The 15658-nt window shown below is 45.9% G+C and overlaps 1 protein-coding gene across 1 annotated transcript in view; it reads left to right on the top strand.

Moving 5' to 3' along the window:
• The window catches only part of LOC119441578 (uncharacterized), a 107651-nt gene that overhangs the window by 17643 nt on the left and 74350 nt on the right, over window positions 1-15658 (top strand). The window contains exons 7-11 of the mRNA XM_037706185.2: window positions 2764-2816; window positions 11871-11923; window positions 12717-12832; window positions 13692-13839; window positions 15404-15459. Coding sequence (XP_037562113.1) covers window positions 2764-2816; window positions 11871-11923; window positions 12717-12832; window positions 13692-13839; window positions 15404-15459 — 426 coding nt within the window. The remainder of the gene's footprint in view (window positions 1-2763; window positions 2817-11870; window positions 11924-12716; window positions 12833-13691; window positions 13840-15403; window positions 15460-15658) is intronic.

The following is a 15658-nucleotide window of genomic DNA, read 5'->3' as shown; positions in this document are numbered from 1 at the left end:
GGAGAAACATATGTAACCTTCCTGCTTGCCGCTTCAAACAAGCAAAACATATATCTGCCCCATCCGGCACCTTGTACTCAGGTTTCGTTCTTCTTTTGGGGTTTTTTACGTGCCAAAACCAGTTCTGATTATAAGGCACGCCGTAGTGCAGGGCTCCGGATTAATTTTGACCACCTGGGGTTCATTAACGTCCACTACAACGCAAGCACACGGGCTTCTTGCATTTCGCCTCCATCAAAATGCGGCCGCCGCGGCCGGGATTCGATTCCGCGCACTCGTCCTCAGCAGCGCAACGCCTTAGCTAACTGAGCCCCCGCGGCGGGTACTCAGATTTACGGGAAGCATCGTTATTGAAAAAAAAAAACTGCTGCGCAACATTCTATTCAAGTTTCCGCCTTACTCGCGTAACAGAATGCGGAGTAATGGGCACGGGGTCATTTATCGCGGTCGGTGTCATTCTGGTGTCATTCTGGAAATTCATTTCAAGTGGATGCGTTTTGCAACCTCACCGGCTACAATTCGTAAATTGCAATATTGTCGTAAAGTAATTAACTAAGAAGTTCATTAATCAATTTTGTTAATAAGTTGAATAGGTGTTTCGATTCTCGTGCTACTAATGTCCGCCTCTTCGAATAACCCAGCTCATCAATGAGAATTGTGCTAACTGCCACAGGAGATTTTTAAAAATCCCCTAAACCTTAATTTCGAACACCCGGTATAGTGGATATACGGCGTTGCGTTGCTAAACTGGAGCTCGCGGGTTCAATCCGTCGCGGAATTCGATGGTAACAAATGGAAAACACTCGTGTACTTCTATTTAGGTGCACGTTAAAAGCCCCAGGTGGGGAAATCTAAACCGGGTGCCTCATACTCATATCATGGTTTTGCCACGTAAAACCCACAAATTTGTTTGAACAAATTTGTTTGAACAGGTGGCTGCGTTCTTCGTCTTTTTGCTAGGAGTGTAAACAAAATAAATTATTCTGGAGTCTGATTTCCGAGAAAAACATGTTACGCTTATCCTATATTTCATACATAAATGTAATGCCATTCCAAAGTGTCTGTCCGCTCAACTATATAAGCAGCTTGTATATTATAAACGGCTGCTTTCAGTTATTCGACGCACTATCATAACGACAATAATGAAGCAATTAGAGAAACGGCATACCTCACATACACGTACAGATATGTGTAGATCTGCTGCGTTCGTTCAAGAAGATAAGTGTGGTACCACATGGGGCACCCAGTTTTAAATGGGTTGCAAAGATGGTGAGACTGTCAAAAAAAAAAAGTTTTCCTTGCCTGAATCAAGTTAGCAGATTTACAGGCTGCCCCAAAACGGGGCCTTTATATTGAATGACAGCTTATTACACTTATTAGCAGGGCTTATTAGCAGCTTATTAGCCGGACTTATTAACACCCCTGCGTTAATTTTCTCAGGAACTGCGCCTCTGCGCAACAGCCACAACTCTCCGGCAGCACAATCATTCGGAATAACAGTCCGCACTTGCATCGGTCTCTCACCTTTGAGACTGCAATAGTGCGGTTATGCGTTACATTCGTACGGAAACGACTGTTCGGCGTCGTACAGCATATCAATAACACTTTCATATATATATAGTTTTAATTGCCTGCTATGAATATTATTTCTGCGAATGAGAGTTTTATGTGCAGTATTCACTAATACGTGTGTTTCGTATGCAAACGTGCACGGTCGGGAGTTCTCATTGTACCATTTGTACCATTCTCAATGTACCCTTTGATTTAATTACGTAGAAATACATCGGTCATTCTTCGCGCCACGCAGCTAATAAACCTGGTTTATTTCACTTTAATATTGTTTTCTTCGATCATTGTTCCTGATCAATATCCACCGACAAGAAGCGCGCGTAAATGACACGCTATCAATAATAAAATTTTCGTACGTAGCTTCATGTTGCAGAGATGCCAGTTGCTTTTAGAAGACAGTGTTAAAAACAATGGTTCACTTGAGTGAAACTACCTTTGGTACCCGCCGTCAAGAGTCATGAGCGCACCAAAGCAACTAAAACATAAAAACAAATGTACTACACAGACGTTCTGCGAGAAAAACTGGGCGCCGCCAGCGTCCGCGTAGCGAACGCGCGCTCGCTAGCAGACGACGCGCTTGACAACGACAACAAAACTGAAGACGACGCGTTGCATAATCCATGCCTCAAATATATATGTTTAGCAAGATGGTGTAAACATAAATTTGCAGTTAAAATAAAGCACTATTTTAAGAACGTACTATGCGCAATCGGCCTCGGCGCCCGCAGCGAAAGTGCGTTGAATATGCCGCGGAGCGCGTCTCCGCCCCAATCCAGTTCGCTCGCAGCGCCCTCGCAAAATTTTTCCACACGCGGCGCCTCAGCGGGAGAGCGCCGTTCGGCCCACTCGACCATTATCTAGTACACTCTACTCAAAAGTGCTGTAATCCTCGGAATCCGTTTTAGGTGGATATGACCAGCAGTCTCAGCGGCTACAATTGTTAAATATCATTATGTACCTAAAGCAACTAAATGAGAACCTAATTACTAAACACTTCTTATACTGTTAATTATTCATTTCGCTTATTCATTTTGATCCGATGTCCCGTGCAATTAGTTGAGGGCAACAATGAATGAACAAATATGCCCAGCGGTATTAAGACATTTGTTGGTTTAAACTAATAATCGTAAAAAAACATGCGTGCGATGGAGAAGCACTCCCAATAAACAATGAGAACCTTTCATATTTTTGTAGGTAGCGTCCTCGATGGCCCCTGCGAGGAAGAGCACCATTTTGGATTTCTGGAGGTGAGACGCACTTCTTTTTGTGACCACCGAACATTAATGCGGACATAAATTTCATAAAAGTAAGAGTTCTGAGCATACCTTGTAATTGTAGAAACAACCTCGGGTTTCACTGATGATTCCTAGACTATATCTGTGAACTGCACCAGGTGGTGCTGTCCGTGCCACGTGTACGCATTGCTTTTATTTTATTTTTGCTTTTTTCTAACCATCTGTTGTCCTTCCGCCTTTCTCTCGAGTATGGTAGCCAATCAAAAACTTTTCTGGTTAATATCGAAGGCTTCTCACTTGCTTATCTCATTGCTCTAATCAGTACTTATCTCGATCTCATTTTGTAACATGAATATTGGGCGCAAAGCTAAACATTCGCGATAATTTTAAGTGTTGTGCTGAAGTAACCTTAGAGCATTTCAACTGTAGTCTACAATTTATTCATGTTCTTTCTCAGCTTTAGCTCAATGGCAAATGAAGGGCAGAAATTATAGTCATCAACAAACAGCGTGTGTAGCGGAAGTGGGCACGTAAACGCCAAGGAAACGCCTTCTTTTCGTGCTTGAAGCTAAACATTTAAAATTTATTCGACCGATTTAATTCCCTTGTTTTCTACCCGCGTGCTCGTAACAATACAAACTTCTGAAGCCAAAGTTTTGTCCCGACAAACGAGACATAATCAAAATTGGAGCATGCGGAAATTCGAAAATTGGAATCTCAAAGTTCGAGTGATGTGATGATAATGTTGTTAATAGTTTTTAGCGCAAAGAAACGCACTACACCAGAGAAGGCACATAGGTCATGCGTTAAAAAAGTTGTCGCAGTTTCACCTGAAAGGCGAAGCATCAATTGTGGTAGCAAATTTGTAGAGAGCTATACGGAGTAATGATATTAGCTTTATCAGCTGTATAAACTTGGACATGCAGCAGCACCGGCAACACGCAGAACTAATGTCGACGCCGTCGGCGTTTTGCCCGCGTTCGCACAAAATGCGTGCGGCGTTGCTGACTGCTGCCGGAGCCTCTGATATAAATAGGCACTTGGTGCCGCAGCTAAATGCCCTCCCCCCCCCCCACCGCCTTTCGCGCGTCGGAGGAAGGCGCGTTTGCTCTACATGTATGGTGATTGTAAAGGAGGAAAGAGACGCCTACTTCTGCAGCCCTTAAGGAAGCACGGCGCAGAACGCGCGATTGTTCTCCGCCGTGGGTTCACTCCCCGTGAAAGAGCGCGTCCCTCGCTCCCTTTCACTCGCACATACAGCGTTCGGCGGCGCGCGGCGACGATTTCATCTCCATTGACGTCATACGGAACCTCACGGCGACGGCGACGCCGACGGCAGAAATCTGCTTTGGAGTGTCCATATAATTGCTATCGCAATAAAAACTATTAACATGCAAGGCCAACTAGCCCACCTGTCTGTTTTGTTGGATAATGTTGTGCCGCACGTGAAACGCGGAATGTGGTGTGCATAACATCACAGCTCGACATTCATTTGCTCCAAACTAAAGGTATCCGAAACACTCATAAATGTTTAGAGCGCAAGCTGTCATGGGCTCATTTTCTGTCATGTAAGTTGTCATGTGGTCGCCGCCGCCGTCGTTGCAGCTATCGCAGAGAATGAGAGAAAAAAAAAATAGCCAGTTTCCGCGGGGATTAAACCGGGGCCCGCTGCGTGGCAGTGAGCTACTATGCCACTGAGCTACCACAGCGCTTGCTAGCTCGTAGCCGAAAACGCTGGCGGCGAACAGTATGCACGAAGGCGAGCGTTCTGGTAGAAGCGCGGCCTATTACGTGTGCCGATCCCGGAGGTTGTGCAAAGCCGCCCGAAAAATTTACATCAATTTCAGATTTCTGTTATTGTTTCGCACTTTTACTATTTCCGTCTGCGCAAATTAAACATAAGACGCATGCGTTGGTGTTTTATTTAATGACATTTTTTTCGTGGGCTTCCATTCTCAAAATTCGCAGGAATAACTTTGTCAAGAATGTAAGACGAGGTATGAGTAACTTGAGTGATAGAATGGTGTGACAATACAACCTGCGTATACCGCATGCCATATAGCAATATGTGGCATATACATATACTTAAATATTGCTAAATATGACCAAGAGCAAGCCTGTGATAATTGAAAGGACGAAGAGGACGACGTTTGAACCTGGCATGGGCTCTGTCCAGGTAGTTCTGGACAGATCTACCTGCATATGCGCTTGTAAATATACCTGTACATAGTCATTCCCGTGCATCATTATACGTAACATATTTGGTGGAGTTGATGCGGTCCCTGTCCTCGCCGCGGAGCTCCGCAGCGGACGCGCACTCGAGGTTTTCACCGTGGCCTCCAGGCAGACAACTTCGTCGACAACAGCCCTACCTACCACTACGACTTTCGTCATGCTTTCCGCTCCCAAAGATCGTGGCGTGTTCTCAAGCCTGGACGGTACCAACATCGATTACTGGTTGAACCTCTACTAACGTATGAGCACTGACAACAGTTGAGACCCTACTATCATGCTCGCAAACGTTATCTTAATTTTACCTCGGCGGAACGCGTCGAGTATGGCTTCAAACCCATGAACGCGAGCTGACGAGCTGGGACACCTTCATGAAGAAGATTCCCGACTTATTTGGGAACCCCTTGCGTCGCCAACTCGCTGCCAAGAAGGAATTATCTACTCGTGCGCAGACGTCAACGGAGCCATATGTTACATTACATATAAGATATCCTAGCTCTATGCCGCAAAGGCGACGAAAACATGGTCGAGGCGGACAAAGTTGCGTACGTCCTTAAATGTATTGCCGATGATGCCTTGAACTTGCTTGTCTTTATGAACGTTACGACTGTTGACGCCGTCATTGAAGAATGCCGCCGCATGGAACAAGCCCAAAGCGGACGCATCACACATCAGTTCTAGCGCCTGCCGAATACCGCAGCGACATGATCGTGTGATGATCCAGTTCGACCAGCCAGCACCTGCGATAATGGTACTCGTATCGTTCGGCATGAACTCGAGGCAGCCGCTCCAACGACCCTGGAATCTGAAGCCTTCAGCCTGCCTTCGGTTCCTATCCCGCTTATCCCAGCCGTCATCCGACAGGAGATCGCCAATCTGGCTATCCACTCTGTTTTCTCGGCTCCTCGCTCCAATGTCCAGCAACATTTTGCAACGCCGCCTCGACCCACATCCGATTTTCCTCCACGGTTCCGGAATCCGTCCGCCTAGCGTACACCCGACGACACGCCTACTTGTTACCATTGTCACCGCGTCGGCAACATTTCCCGCCGCTGCCAAAGTCGCTGGAGTTCCACATCACAGATAAGTTTTCCCGGCTACTTTAATGCACCTGGTCGCTATCACTCGCATATGCCCAACTCTGACCAAGTTGCCCCTCAAGAACATGCGTCTGAGCCCCACTACTCCTGCTCACCTTCAGCCCACCGACGCCAGTTTCGTTCCTCATCCCTGCCGACCACCCTCCCCGACCTTTCTACGACGCTCCCACACGGAAAGCTAAGTAATGCAGCTCCTAGAGGTGGCGCTGCATTGCTTCAACCGACCGAAAATCCTCTTTTGACAATCGCGACCAAACAGAACCTCCCGGATATACAGATCGACGGTGTGCAAGTCACTGCACTCATCGAGACTGGGGCACACCTTTCTATTACGAGTGCTCACTTTCGCCGAAAACGCAGGAAAATTCTGATGCCTGCACTGACTCACGCCGAACCTGTCGCCGATGGTGGAACAGCTGCCGCCATTGGAATGTGCACCGCTCGTGTTTGCAGCGTTGGTCGCCAGACAGTTGTTATATTAGAAGTCGTTGCCAAATGGCCGCATGACGTGTTCCTGGGCCTCAATTTCCTGGCCGCGCACTCCGCCCTTATCGACTATTCAGCCAGTACCCCCCGCTTTGATCTTTCCCTTTCAGGACCCCGCTGACCAACCTCTGAGCTGCCTCTGTTCCGCCGAGTTCGCCCGCTTGCCACCGCAGACGTTGAGTTACGTCGACTTCGTGTCATCGCCGCCAGTTACCGAAGGTGACTTTGTTTTTACACCCATCACTGACATCTTTCTCATCCACGGTCTCACAGTACACCATACCGTTCTGTCTGTAGTGGTGAATTGCATCTGCCTTCCTGTTGTGAATTTCAGTTTAGCACCGCAAGTGCTGTCACAAGGTATCTCACTCGCCCTGCTTAGCGTCTTGGCTGAAGACGAAGTGGAAGCTTTCACGGTGGCCGCTTCTCCTGATTCCTCGGCTCATCGGCCATCCGATTTTTGCCCCGATAGCGCCATTAAGTCGATGATCGCTTCTGACTTACCACCTCAGCAGACTGAAGAACTCCACCACATTCTGCTTTCCGACCCTGATATTTTCGACATTAGCGGCCGCCCCTTGGGCCAAGCCACGGGCGTGACTCTTCGCATAAATACCGGCGATGTGCTTCCTATTCATCGGCACCTATGTCAGGTGTCCGCCTCTGAGCGTCAAATTATTCAAAGTGAAGTTGACAAGATGGTCCCCGAGAACCTCATCGAGTTATCTTGCAGTCTCTTGGCATCACCTGTGGTGTTAGTCAAAAAGAAACACGGCACATGGCGATTTTGTGTGTATTTTCGGCACCTTAGCAGTATTAGGAAAATGACGTGTACCCTCTGCCGCTCATTGATGATGCTCTTGACTGTCTGCATGGTGCCCCGTATTTCTCCTCCATCGACTTACGCTCCGGGTACTGGCAGATTACTGCGGATAATATGGACCGTGAAAAGACGGCGTTTGTTACACCTGATGGCCTTTACCAATTCAAGGTCATGCCATTCGGACTTCGGAACGTTCCGGCCACCTTTGAGCGCATGATGGACTCTCTCCTCAAAGGATTCAAATGGTCCACGTGTTTATACTACTTGGACAACGTCAGCGTTTTTGTCCCCAACTTTCGAGACTCATATACAGCCCCTCTCAGCCGTTCTCGGCGTTTTTCGTAGGGCCGGACTGCAGCTGAACTCGTCAAAATGTCACTTTGACCGCCGCCAAATCACAGTGCTTGACCATCACGAAGACCCTTATGGTGTACAACCAGATCCGGAAAAATTCTGCGCAGTGAAGAACTTCCCTTTTCCCTGATCTGCAAAGGATATCCGCAGCTTTCTAGGGCCTTGCTCATACTTCCACCGCTTCATGAAAAATATTGGCGGACATAGCGAGGCCACTTCGTCAGCTTTTGAGGCAAGACGTGCCTTTTTCACGGGGCCCTGAAGAGGTTTCTGCGTTCTCGCACCTCATAAACCTGCTCACAACTCCTCCGATACTAGCTCACTTTGACCTGGCGGCGCCTACCGAGGTCCGTACCGATGAAAGCGGCCATGCAGTGGGTGCGGTACTAGCCCAAAGCCAACGTGGCCATGACCGCCTAAGCTAGCCGCCTCCTATTAGCTGCTGAGCGTAATTATTCTATTACAGAGCGCGAATGTTTTGACCTCGTTCGGGCGGTTGAGAAGTTACGACCCTACTTATACGGCCGGGCCTTCTCTGCAGTTACCAACCGCCACGCACTGAGCTGGCTGTCCTCTCACAAAGATCCTTCCTGACTCTTTGATCCCTGGGCCCTGCGCCCACAAGTATTTTCATATTCGGTTGTCGACAAATCCGGCCATCTGCACGTGGATACAGATTGCTTGTCCAGGTATCCGGTCGACGCCCCTGAGAAGGCTGATGAGGACTCCAACAACTCTATTTTTTCCGTTTCGGCCCTGATTCCCATTGGTGAAGAACAAGACCATGACCCCTCATTGCGAGAAATCATCAATCGCGTAGAATCATGGCGTAATTACGTATCTGTCGGGAAATTTCTGATTCAACAAGGTGTCTTCTACCCGCGCAATTTTCAACCTGATAGACCTGACCTTATTGTGGTGCCTTGACACTTACGACGGAATGTCCTCACAGAAATTCATGATGTGTCCAGTGCCGGGCACCTTGGCGTATCTCGCACCTACGAGCGTCTCCGGCGCCGTTTCTATTGGCCAGGCCTTGCATGCTCCGTCCAGCGTTACGTGACCACTTGTGAATCGTGCCAGCGCCACAAAACACCCCCGATAGTACCTGCTGGTCACCTTCATCCAATCGGCATACCCACGGAACCATTCTCTTTTTTTTCAGGCCCTGTATTCATTATATTTAAGTGACTGACTAGATATAATGTCTATATAATGTCGAAATAAGCTGGAAAGAATAGCTCCTCTACAAGCCGCTGTTTCGATTTTCAGTAACCCGCCGCGGTGGCTCAGTCAGCTAAGGCGTTGCGCTGCTGAGCACGAGATCGCGGGATCGAATCTCGGCCGCGGCGGCCACATTTCGATGGAGGCGAAATGCAAAAACGTCGGTGTGCATGCGTTGTAGTGCACGATAAAGAACCCCAAGGGGTCAAAATTATTCCGGAGCCCTCCACTACAGCGGGCCTCATAATCAGAACTGGTTTTGTCGCGTAAAACCCCAGAAAGAAGAAGATTTTCAGTAAAACAGGCAATAGATCCTAACAATCACGAAGAGGGCGATCGAGTGACTTTATCCTCGGGCATAATTGTTCAGTGGAAAGCAGAATCCATAGTGCTGCATTTTCAACTGAATAACAGTTGACGACGTGTGAGGTGATGAAGTCTCAGCAGACAAGCATACCGAGGAGAACCCCATTTTTATGCAACGTACAGCTTCCGCAGCAAAAATGCTATATAATGAGCAGGCCGGAAGAATTAAAATAAAACTACATTAGTGGATGCTTTGATAAGAGCAATAAGAAAGGCGCCTTACATCGCAAACAACACTCTTCTTTGCTGGAACGAAGTTCTTTCGTCCAATGTTGTGCTACCTCTGCTTATTGCGCAAGCCGTCACGCTTTCCTTGCGGTATCATAAAAACTGCATAACCATCTTCAGGCTTTTTGCTGCAGTTATATGCCCATCAGCATGGCATAGCGCTAGCAGACAGCGCACGAAACAGAGTGCAACGTTCTAGCCAGCCGAGCTAAGGCGAAAAATGGCGCGAACGAAAACGCAAAACACAAGCAAAACGCAAGGTCCACTCGTTTACAAAGGCGAATGCAGGCAGACCAATCGTCGTGTAGGAAAACGGGTGCAAGACCGGCTGTCGCGGATGGGACGCACGAGGGGCGAGGAAGAGGCGAGGAGGTCGCCTCTTCCTGAGTTCAAAGAGTGGCGGTACTTTAACATTATCAAGGGACTTCAGTCCCAACTTGTCACGCGCACTGCGTAGCGTCGGTACGTGCAAATTTTGCATTCCAATTGCGTGGGATTTCGACAACTGTCCTGATAAGTAGCAGTTGCATGTAGCAGTTACATGTTGCATGTAGCTGGACAGTTGAATTTAGCTAGGTGACTATTTTTTGACGCTTGACTATTTGTCACCATTTTTCAAATAAATGATCATGATCATCATTAACAGCATCGTATCGTGCCACGGGTCAAGGGATGTGACATGCGCCGCGTAGTCTCGATACCTGTGTTTACTCCTCGGTACACGTTATGGCGCCTCCTCGTGAGGTTTGAACCCTCTCATGACTGCTGCCGAAGATGGAGCTCATAAGGAAGCGCTCCTCCAGCTTTCGCTGTGACTGTGCTACGTGTGCCGCGCTGGCACACGCAGCACGTATCTAAGAGTAGTGCATCCCTACATGTCAATGACAGTAACAGTGTATCCCTGCATGTAATCCCTACATGTCAATCAATGCCTTCCCGCGCTATGGCGAGCTGCTTGGCCCTTCAAGATACAGCTCACAGTGATGAGGGAAACGTGCATTCGTTCATGTGATGCCAGCACAGGTGCACTCTATTAGTGTCCACTTGGTGACTAAATGATAAGCTCTGCCAATCATTTTCATCGTTCCGGTAGTTTCAAGTTTGAGAAGTTGTGTAGTGGTGAGAAACGCATTGCGCGGCGCATCGTGTCATTGGTATAGCGACAAACACTGAACCCAAATTTATAATTTGTTGAAGAGGTTTGCCTGCATGAACTAAGCTCAGATATTTAAAGAAGATATAGCCAACTCCTTAAATTTGAACTGTTCAACGAGACTTATACCGGATGTTTCAGTTAACTTGGGCCAAACTTTAAAATTATGCGAATGTTACGTAGCTGGTCAGAACCATGGTAATGTTGTTAGCCATCCCTTGGAGATGCTCAGATTATTTTTTTCATTCTGGCTAATTAGATAATTAGTATTAATTATTTATCAACTTCTTAAATATTATAACTAGACTGAAGGTGTCAATGAGAACATTATAGAACAACATGAAAAACTACCGATACAGCTTTCTGTTGGTCAATACGTGCTACATATAAGTGTTTTTTCGAGCGTCAAAGAAGCCCACGAATGCACGCAAAGTGCCTCGAGCGGCCAGTCGCGTGGTAATTTTGCGTCTATTCTCGGGCTTTTTTCACGCTCGGAAAAATAGTTTTCTGTAACACGTATTGAGCAAGAGAAAGTTGTATCAGGAGTTTCTCATATTGCTCTACAATTTTCTCATTGACACTTTTTATCTAATTTTATTAATTGAGAAGTTGAATAATTGATTAAGACTTATTATCTCATTGGGCGGAACGCAAAACATTATCTATGTATCTCTAAGCGAAAGCAAGCAATATTACCATGGTTGTGTGTAGCTACGTAGCCTTTGCATATTTTTAAAGTTTGGCCCAAGCTAACTAAACGTTGAAGTTTAGTTAACTTGATAGTATAGCATGAAGTATAGTATGAAGTAAAGATAGTATAAAGTTTTCATTGAAGATCGCCCATTTTCTCAGCTCACTTAATTTTTTAAAATTGGAATGGTGTGCTATGGAAGTCACCATTCCTACCAGTGTACACTTAGCAGTCATCTAAATGTTTCATTTTTCTAGCAGTGATCTGTAGTGTAAAAAAATGTGTGCTGTATGTGTTCATGGCCTGGACGTGCATCCGCATCGGAATCACAGGAAGCCTCTTATGTATGAATGCCTTATGTATAAAGTGTGCGCAATATTTGAATCTTTTTTTGTAACCTTCTTTGCAGAATGGCGACACGTACCATTTGGCTCACTCTAACGCCTACGGAGGAAGGAAAGGGTGGGTTCCATGCAAGTGTAAAACAATTTTGTTTAGCACCCGCCTAGAAACGCAGATCGCAATACAGGAAATAATTCCTTAGCTTGGGCGACAGGAAAATGCCTTTAAACTTGCTTATCTTGCTACAAGCAACATACAAATTGCACGAGGAACCTACGCATCGAGAAAATTACAGTTAGCTAAAGGAACTATCGGTGCATTTTACAAGCCCGTTTCTGCTAAAAGCAATAATGAAATGTTCACATGGGCTCTCTTGTTGAAGCCGTATGCATTATCTCAATGCAGTGGACGCGTGAATATCGGTGCATTGACCCCTGAATATATATATATATATATATATATATATATATATATAGACAACGCTACAAGTTGGCGAGAAAGAAAAATCCTGTTTGAATGGTGGCGCTTTATGAGCTTTCCTCGGAGTAATTGTCGTCGATTTCTTCTGTGCTTGCAGCTCGCAAATGCGTGAGCAATGTGGGTGTGTGCGCTTATGGTTTTGTGCTCTCACATTTAGTCACGTTCCACTGTTTGTTCCAATATTTACTGTGAAATAAGGTATTCTCGCGATGTTTCTCTTAATGCTCACAATAAATTGCCGTTCGCCATTTGTTAAGATTGTGCCCGTCTGGTGCGCTACCTCTGAGAGCACAGCGTCTGAAGGTGTCGAATTTAGTAAAATATATATGAACTGGCCCTCGTAGAGCAGATTCAGTTTTTCTCACTTGAAAAAAACAAGAACACAAGTTTTGCGTATATACTCATTACAGTTGCCTTTTTATGACTTTTGCAGAGTCTTGTATGGGTCTATCTATTCCCCTTCATCTATAATGCGCCCCATCGACCAAGGAGTTGTAAAAAGAAAAGGCGGTCCAGGTGAAGGAAACGGTCAAGTGCTTATAAGAAGTGGTGAGTTTGCTATGACACGGGCAAACGTGAGTCTGAAACTAGTCCCCAAAGAGTTCACACTTTGATATTTTCTGCGGTCGGAAGGAGGCGGAAAAGCTTGCTTTCACTTTCTTGTAAGCACTAACAAACTTTGCGTGGCAATAAGCAAATCTAATTTACATTGCTGAAAAGTACATGCTTAACTGTTAATACGCAACTGTTCTCAAATAGTTTGCATATTATGTTCCCTGCGGATAGCTGGCAATATCTGCTTTCATAATTGATAATATATAATCACTGGTGTCCTGTCTACGGCGGATATTCAATTTAACCGGTGCCAACATAGGGGGCAGAAACTTGGAGGTTAACAAAGACGCTCGAAAACAAGTTAAGGACTACGTAAAGAGTGATGTAACGAAAACGGTTAGGCGTAACTTTAAGAGACAGGAAGAGAGCTGTGTGGGTCAGAGAGCAAATGGGGCTTGCTGATATTCTACTTGACATTCAGAGTAAGAAATGGAGCTGGGAAGGTGATGTAATGCGTAAGGCAGATAACTGGTGGACCATTAAAGTTGCAGAATGGGTGCCAAGGGAAGGGTAGCGCAGTCAAGGATGGAATAACATTAGAAGGGGGATGAAATTTTGGAAATTGCATTTGAAACGGAAACACGATTGAAACGAAAGAGCAAGCAACCTTGCGTATGTTTTGTTGCATTCTCGCCTCTTACAGTTCTCTTCAGACGTGTCTTGCATATTGCAATTAAATCCCATCTATTTCAACAAAGCATTTTGCTAGGCAACATTGAGAGCTCTGACTTGGTAGACAATAGTGGAATACACACATAAGGAACTCTTTTTAATGAACCCTTCTTGCGGGCAGGTACTGGTGTATTTCCCGTCAACATGAAAAGTGTGGAACCAAGCATGACATTTATAAACGAAGATTGTTTGTCTGAAGTTGACGTAACTGCGGTTGATCTGAAATGTGAAGAACACAACGGCTCTGGATTCCAGATTTCCGTAAAAAGGTAAGTGCCTGAACTCATGTCATTGTCAAACAATTATTCAACTCTTGAGAAATCGCCCATTGCAAGGAAGTTGAATGCATGGCGATATTTAAGCGCACATTTACTGATTTTTTTTAAATACGTGATGAATGCAACAACAATATCCGATGACACCTAAACACTTCTTATGAGTGGTGAATGCGAAAGCAATAATGTCCAATTGAACGGCGCAGAGTAGTCCTTCGAGATTTGCCCTGCGAGTAAAGTACCATAGGAGTGCGTGCTGCCTGAGCCAGGAAGCAGCAGCAGCCTGCGCTGCCAAAGCCACATGCCACCGACGCAGCGATGCCCTCTCCCGCCACGCAACACCTGGCGCGCTATCGCTACAGCACGGGTTCCATTTCCCCCGCTCTGCTAACGCCTTCTATTAGCACGAGGCCTGAGCACTTCGATCCATGACGTAATGCACCTCGCCCGAGTTCCATAGAATCTAATGTGGATACTCCCGAGTAAGCCTAGCTAATTTTGACGTCACTGCTTTCGTCACGCCTGGCTTGACAGTGGAAATTTTGGTCCAAGTAATATTGCGTCATAAAGTAGAGTGCACAGGCCTTCTCTCTAGGAGGCGTCGGCTCTGCTCCATCGAGGAGCGTCCGTGAGCGAGGGTGACGTGGCGTTGCGGCCATGCCATCTCCCCTCAGGCGAGTCCTGACGCGCCATTGCGGCAGTAGGTGTTCCCCTTCACCCGCTCTGCTCTGTCCAGGCACAGTTCGTGACGTGGCGTCGCCGCCAATGAACACTCCGTCGAGGCTCACTCAGGACGTGGCGTCGCAGCCAATGGTAATGCGAGTTTAGGTGCCGTTTCGCTGATACAGACGACTGACGCCGGCTTTTTCGTTGAATGGGTCATTTGACGCTTTGGAATCAAAGAAGATCGATGTTGTAACAAACATCACCATAACGCCACGTAACCCAGGGCTTACATGCACGTGATAAAAAATATTATTAATGGTTGTTTTTACATTAAAGTTGGCGGCGGTAATTAGCAGACATCAGCAATTTTAGTTCAGTTTAGATTATTATACATCCAATACAATGATTATGTAAAAGATGGTATGCAGATGAGGGTCCCAAATTCAACGAATGCAACGGGACATTTGGCTATTATCTAATTTACTGCCACAAAAGCCACTGTTTTGAAGAGGCTTGTTCTTTTTGAGCTATATATATATATGTATAAGTGTGTGTGTGTGTTCGAGCTGAAAAAAAGACGACCTCGGGCCTTTAAAAGATTTATATAATTTATTTCGTCAGATATATTTGTTTGAGCAGTCCTACCTTGCTTATAAGAGTGGATAGCCACCATTTTAAACGAAAGCTTATCGTATCAAGTACATATTTGTGTTCGTTCTTGCGCTACTCGAGCGGTTGTTTGACTTTTTTTATATTGTACATTTGAAAGCAGTGAACTAACCTATTAGTCTAAGCGAGCATTCTATTCACGCGTATGCTATTTCATGGTCAATTGAAATGATTGCCGATTCAGCAATGTGCATGGTTCATAACTTTACGTTTTTTTTTCTAGGCGGGAGAAGATGCCCCACCGCATTGATGAGCATTTCAAACACAAGTTATTTGATGGTAAGCAAGAATAATAGTCCTTGCATTAATCTTTTAGACTGCGATATCAAGATCACGAGAAAAGCTATCTTTTAGCTGAATGCTAATAGCCGGGATTGAAATGGCTAGATATATAGTGTTGTGGTAAGTCATACCTAACTTTCTAACTGCCGCAACATACGCGAAACAAATATACCTCAGGAACTTCTGATCCACTTTT

The sequence above is a fragment of the Dermacentor silvarum genome, chromosome 2 (assembly GCF_013339745.2).
Source record: "Dermacentor silvarum isolate Dsil-2018 chromosome 2, BIME_Dsil_1.4, whole genome shotgun sequence".
In the NCBI taxonomy this organism is placed as follows: domain Eukaryota; kingdom Metazoa; phylum Arthropoda; class Arachnida; order Ixodida; family Ixodidae; genus Dermacentor; species Dermacentor silvarum.
The sequence above is the reverse complement of the archived record's forward strand: the minus strand, read 5'-3'. Positions and strand labels throughout refer to the sequence as shown.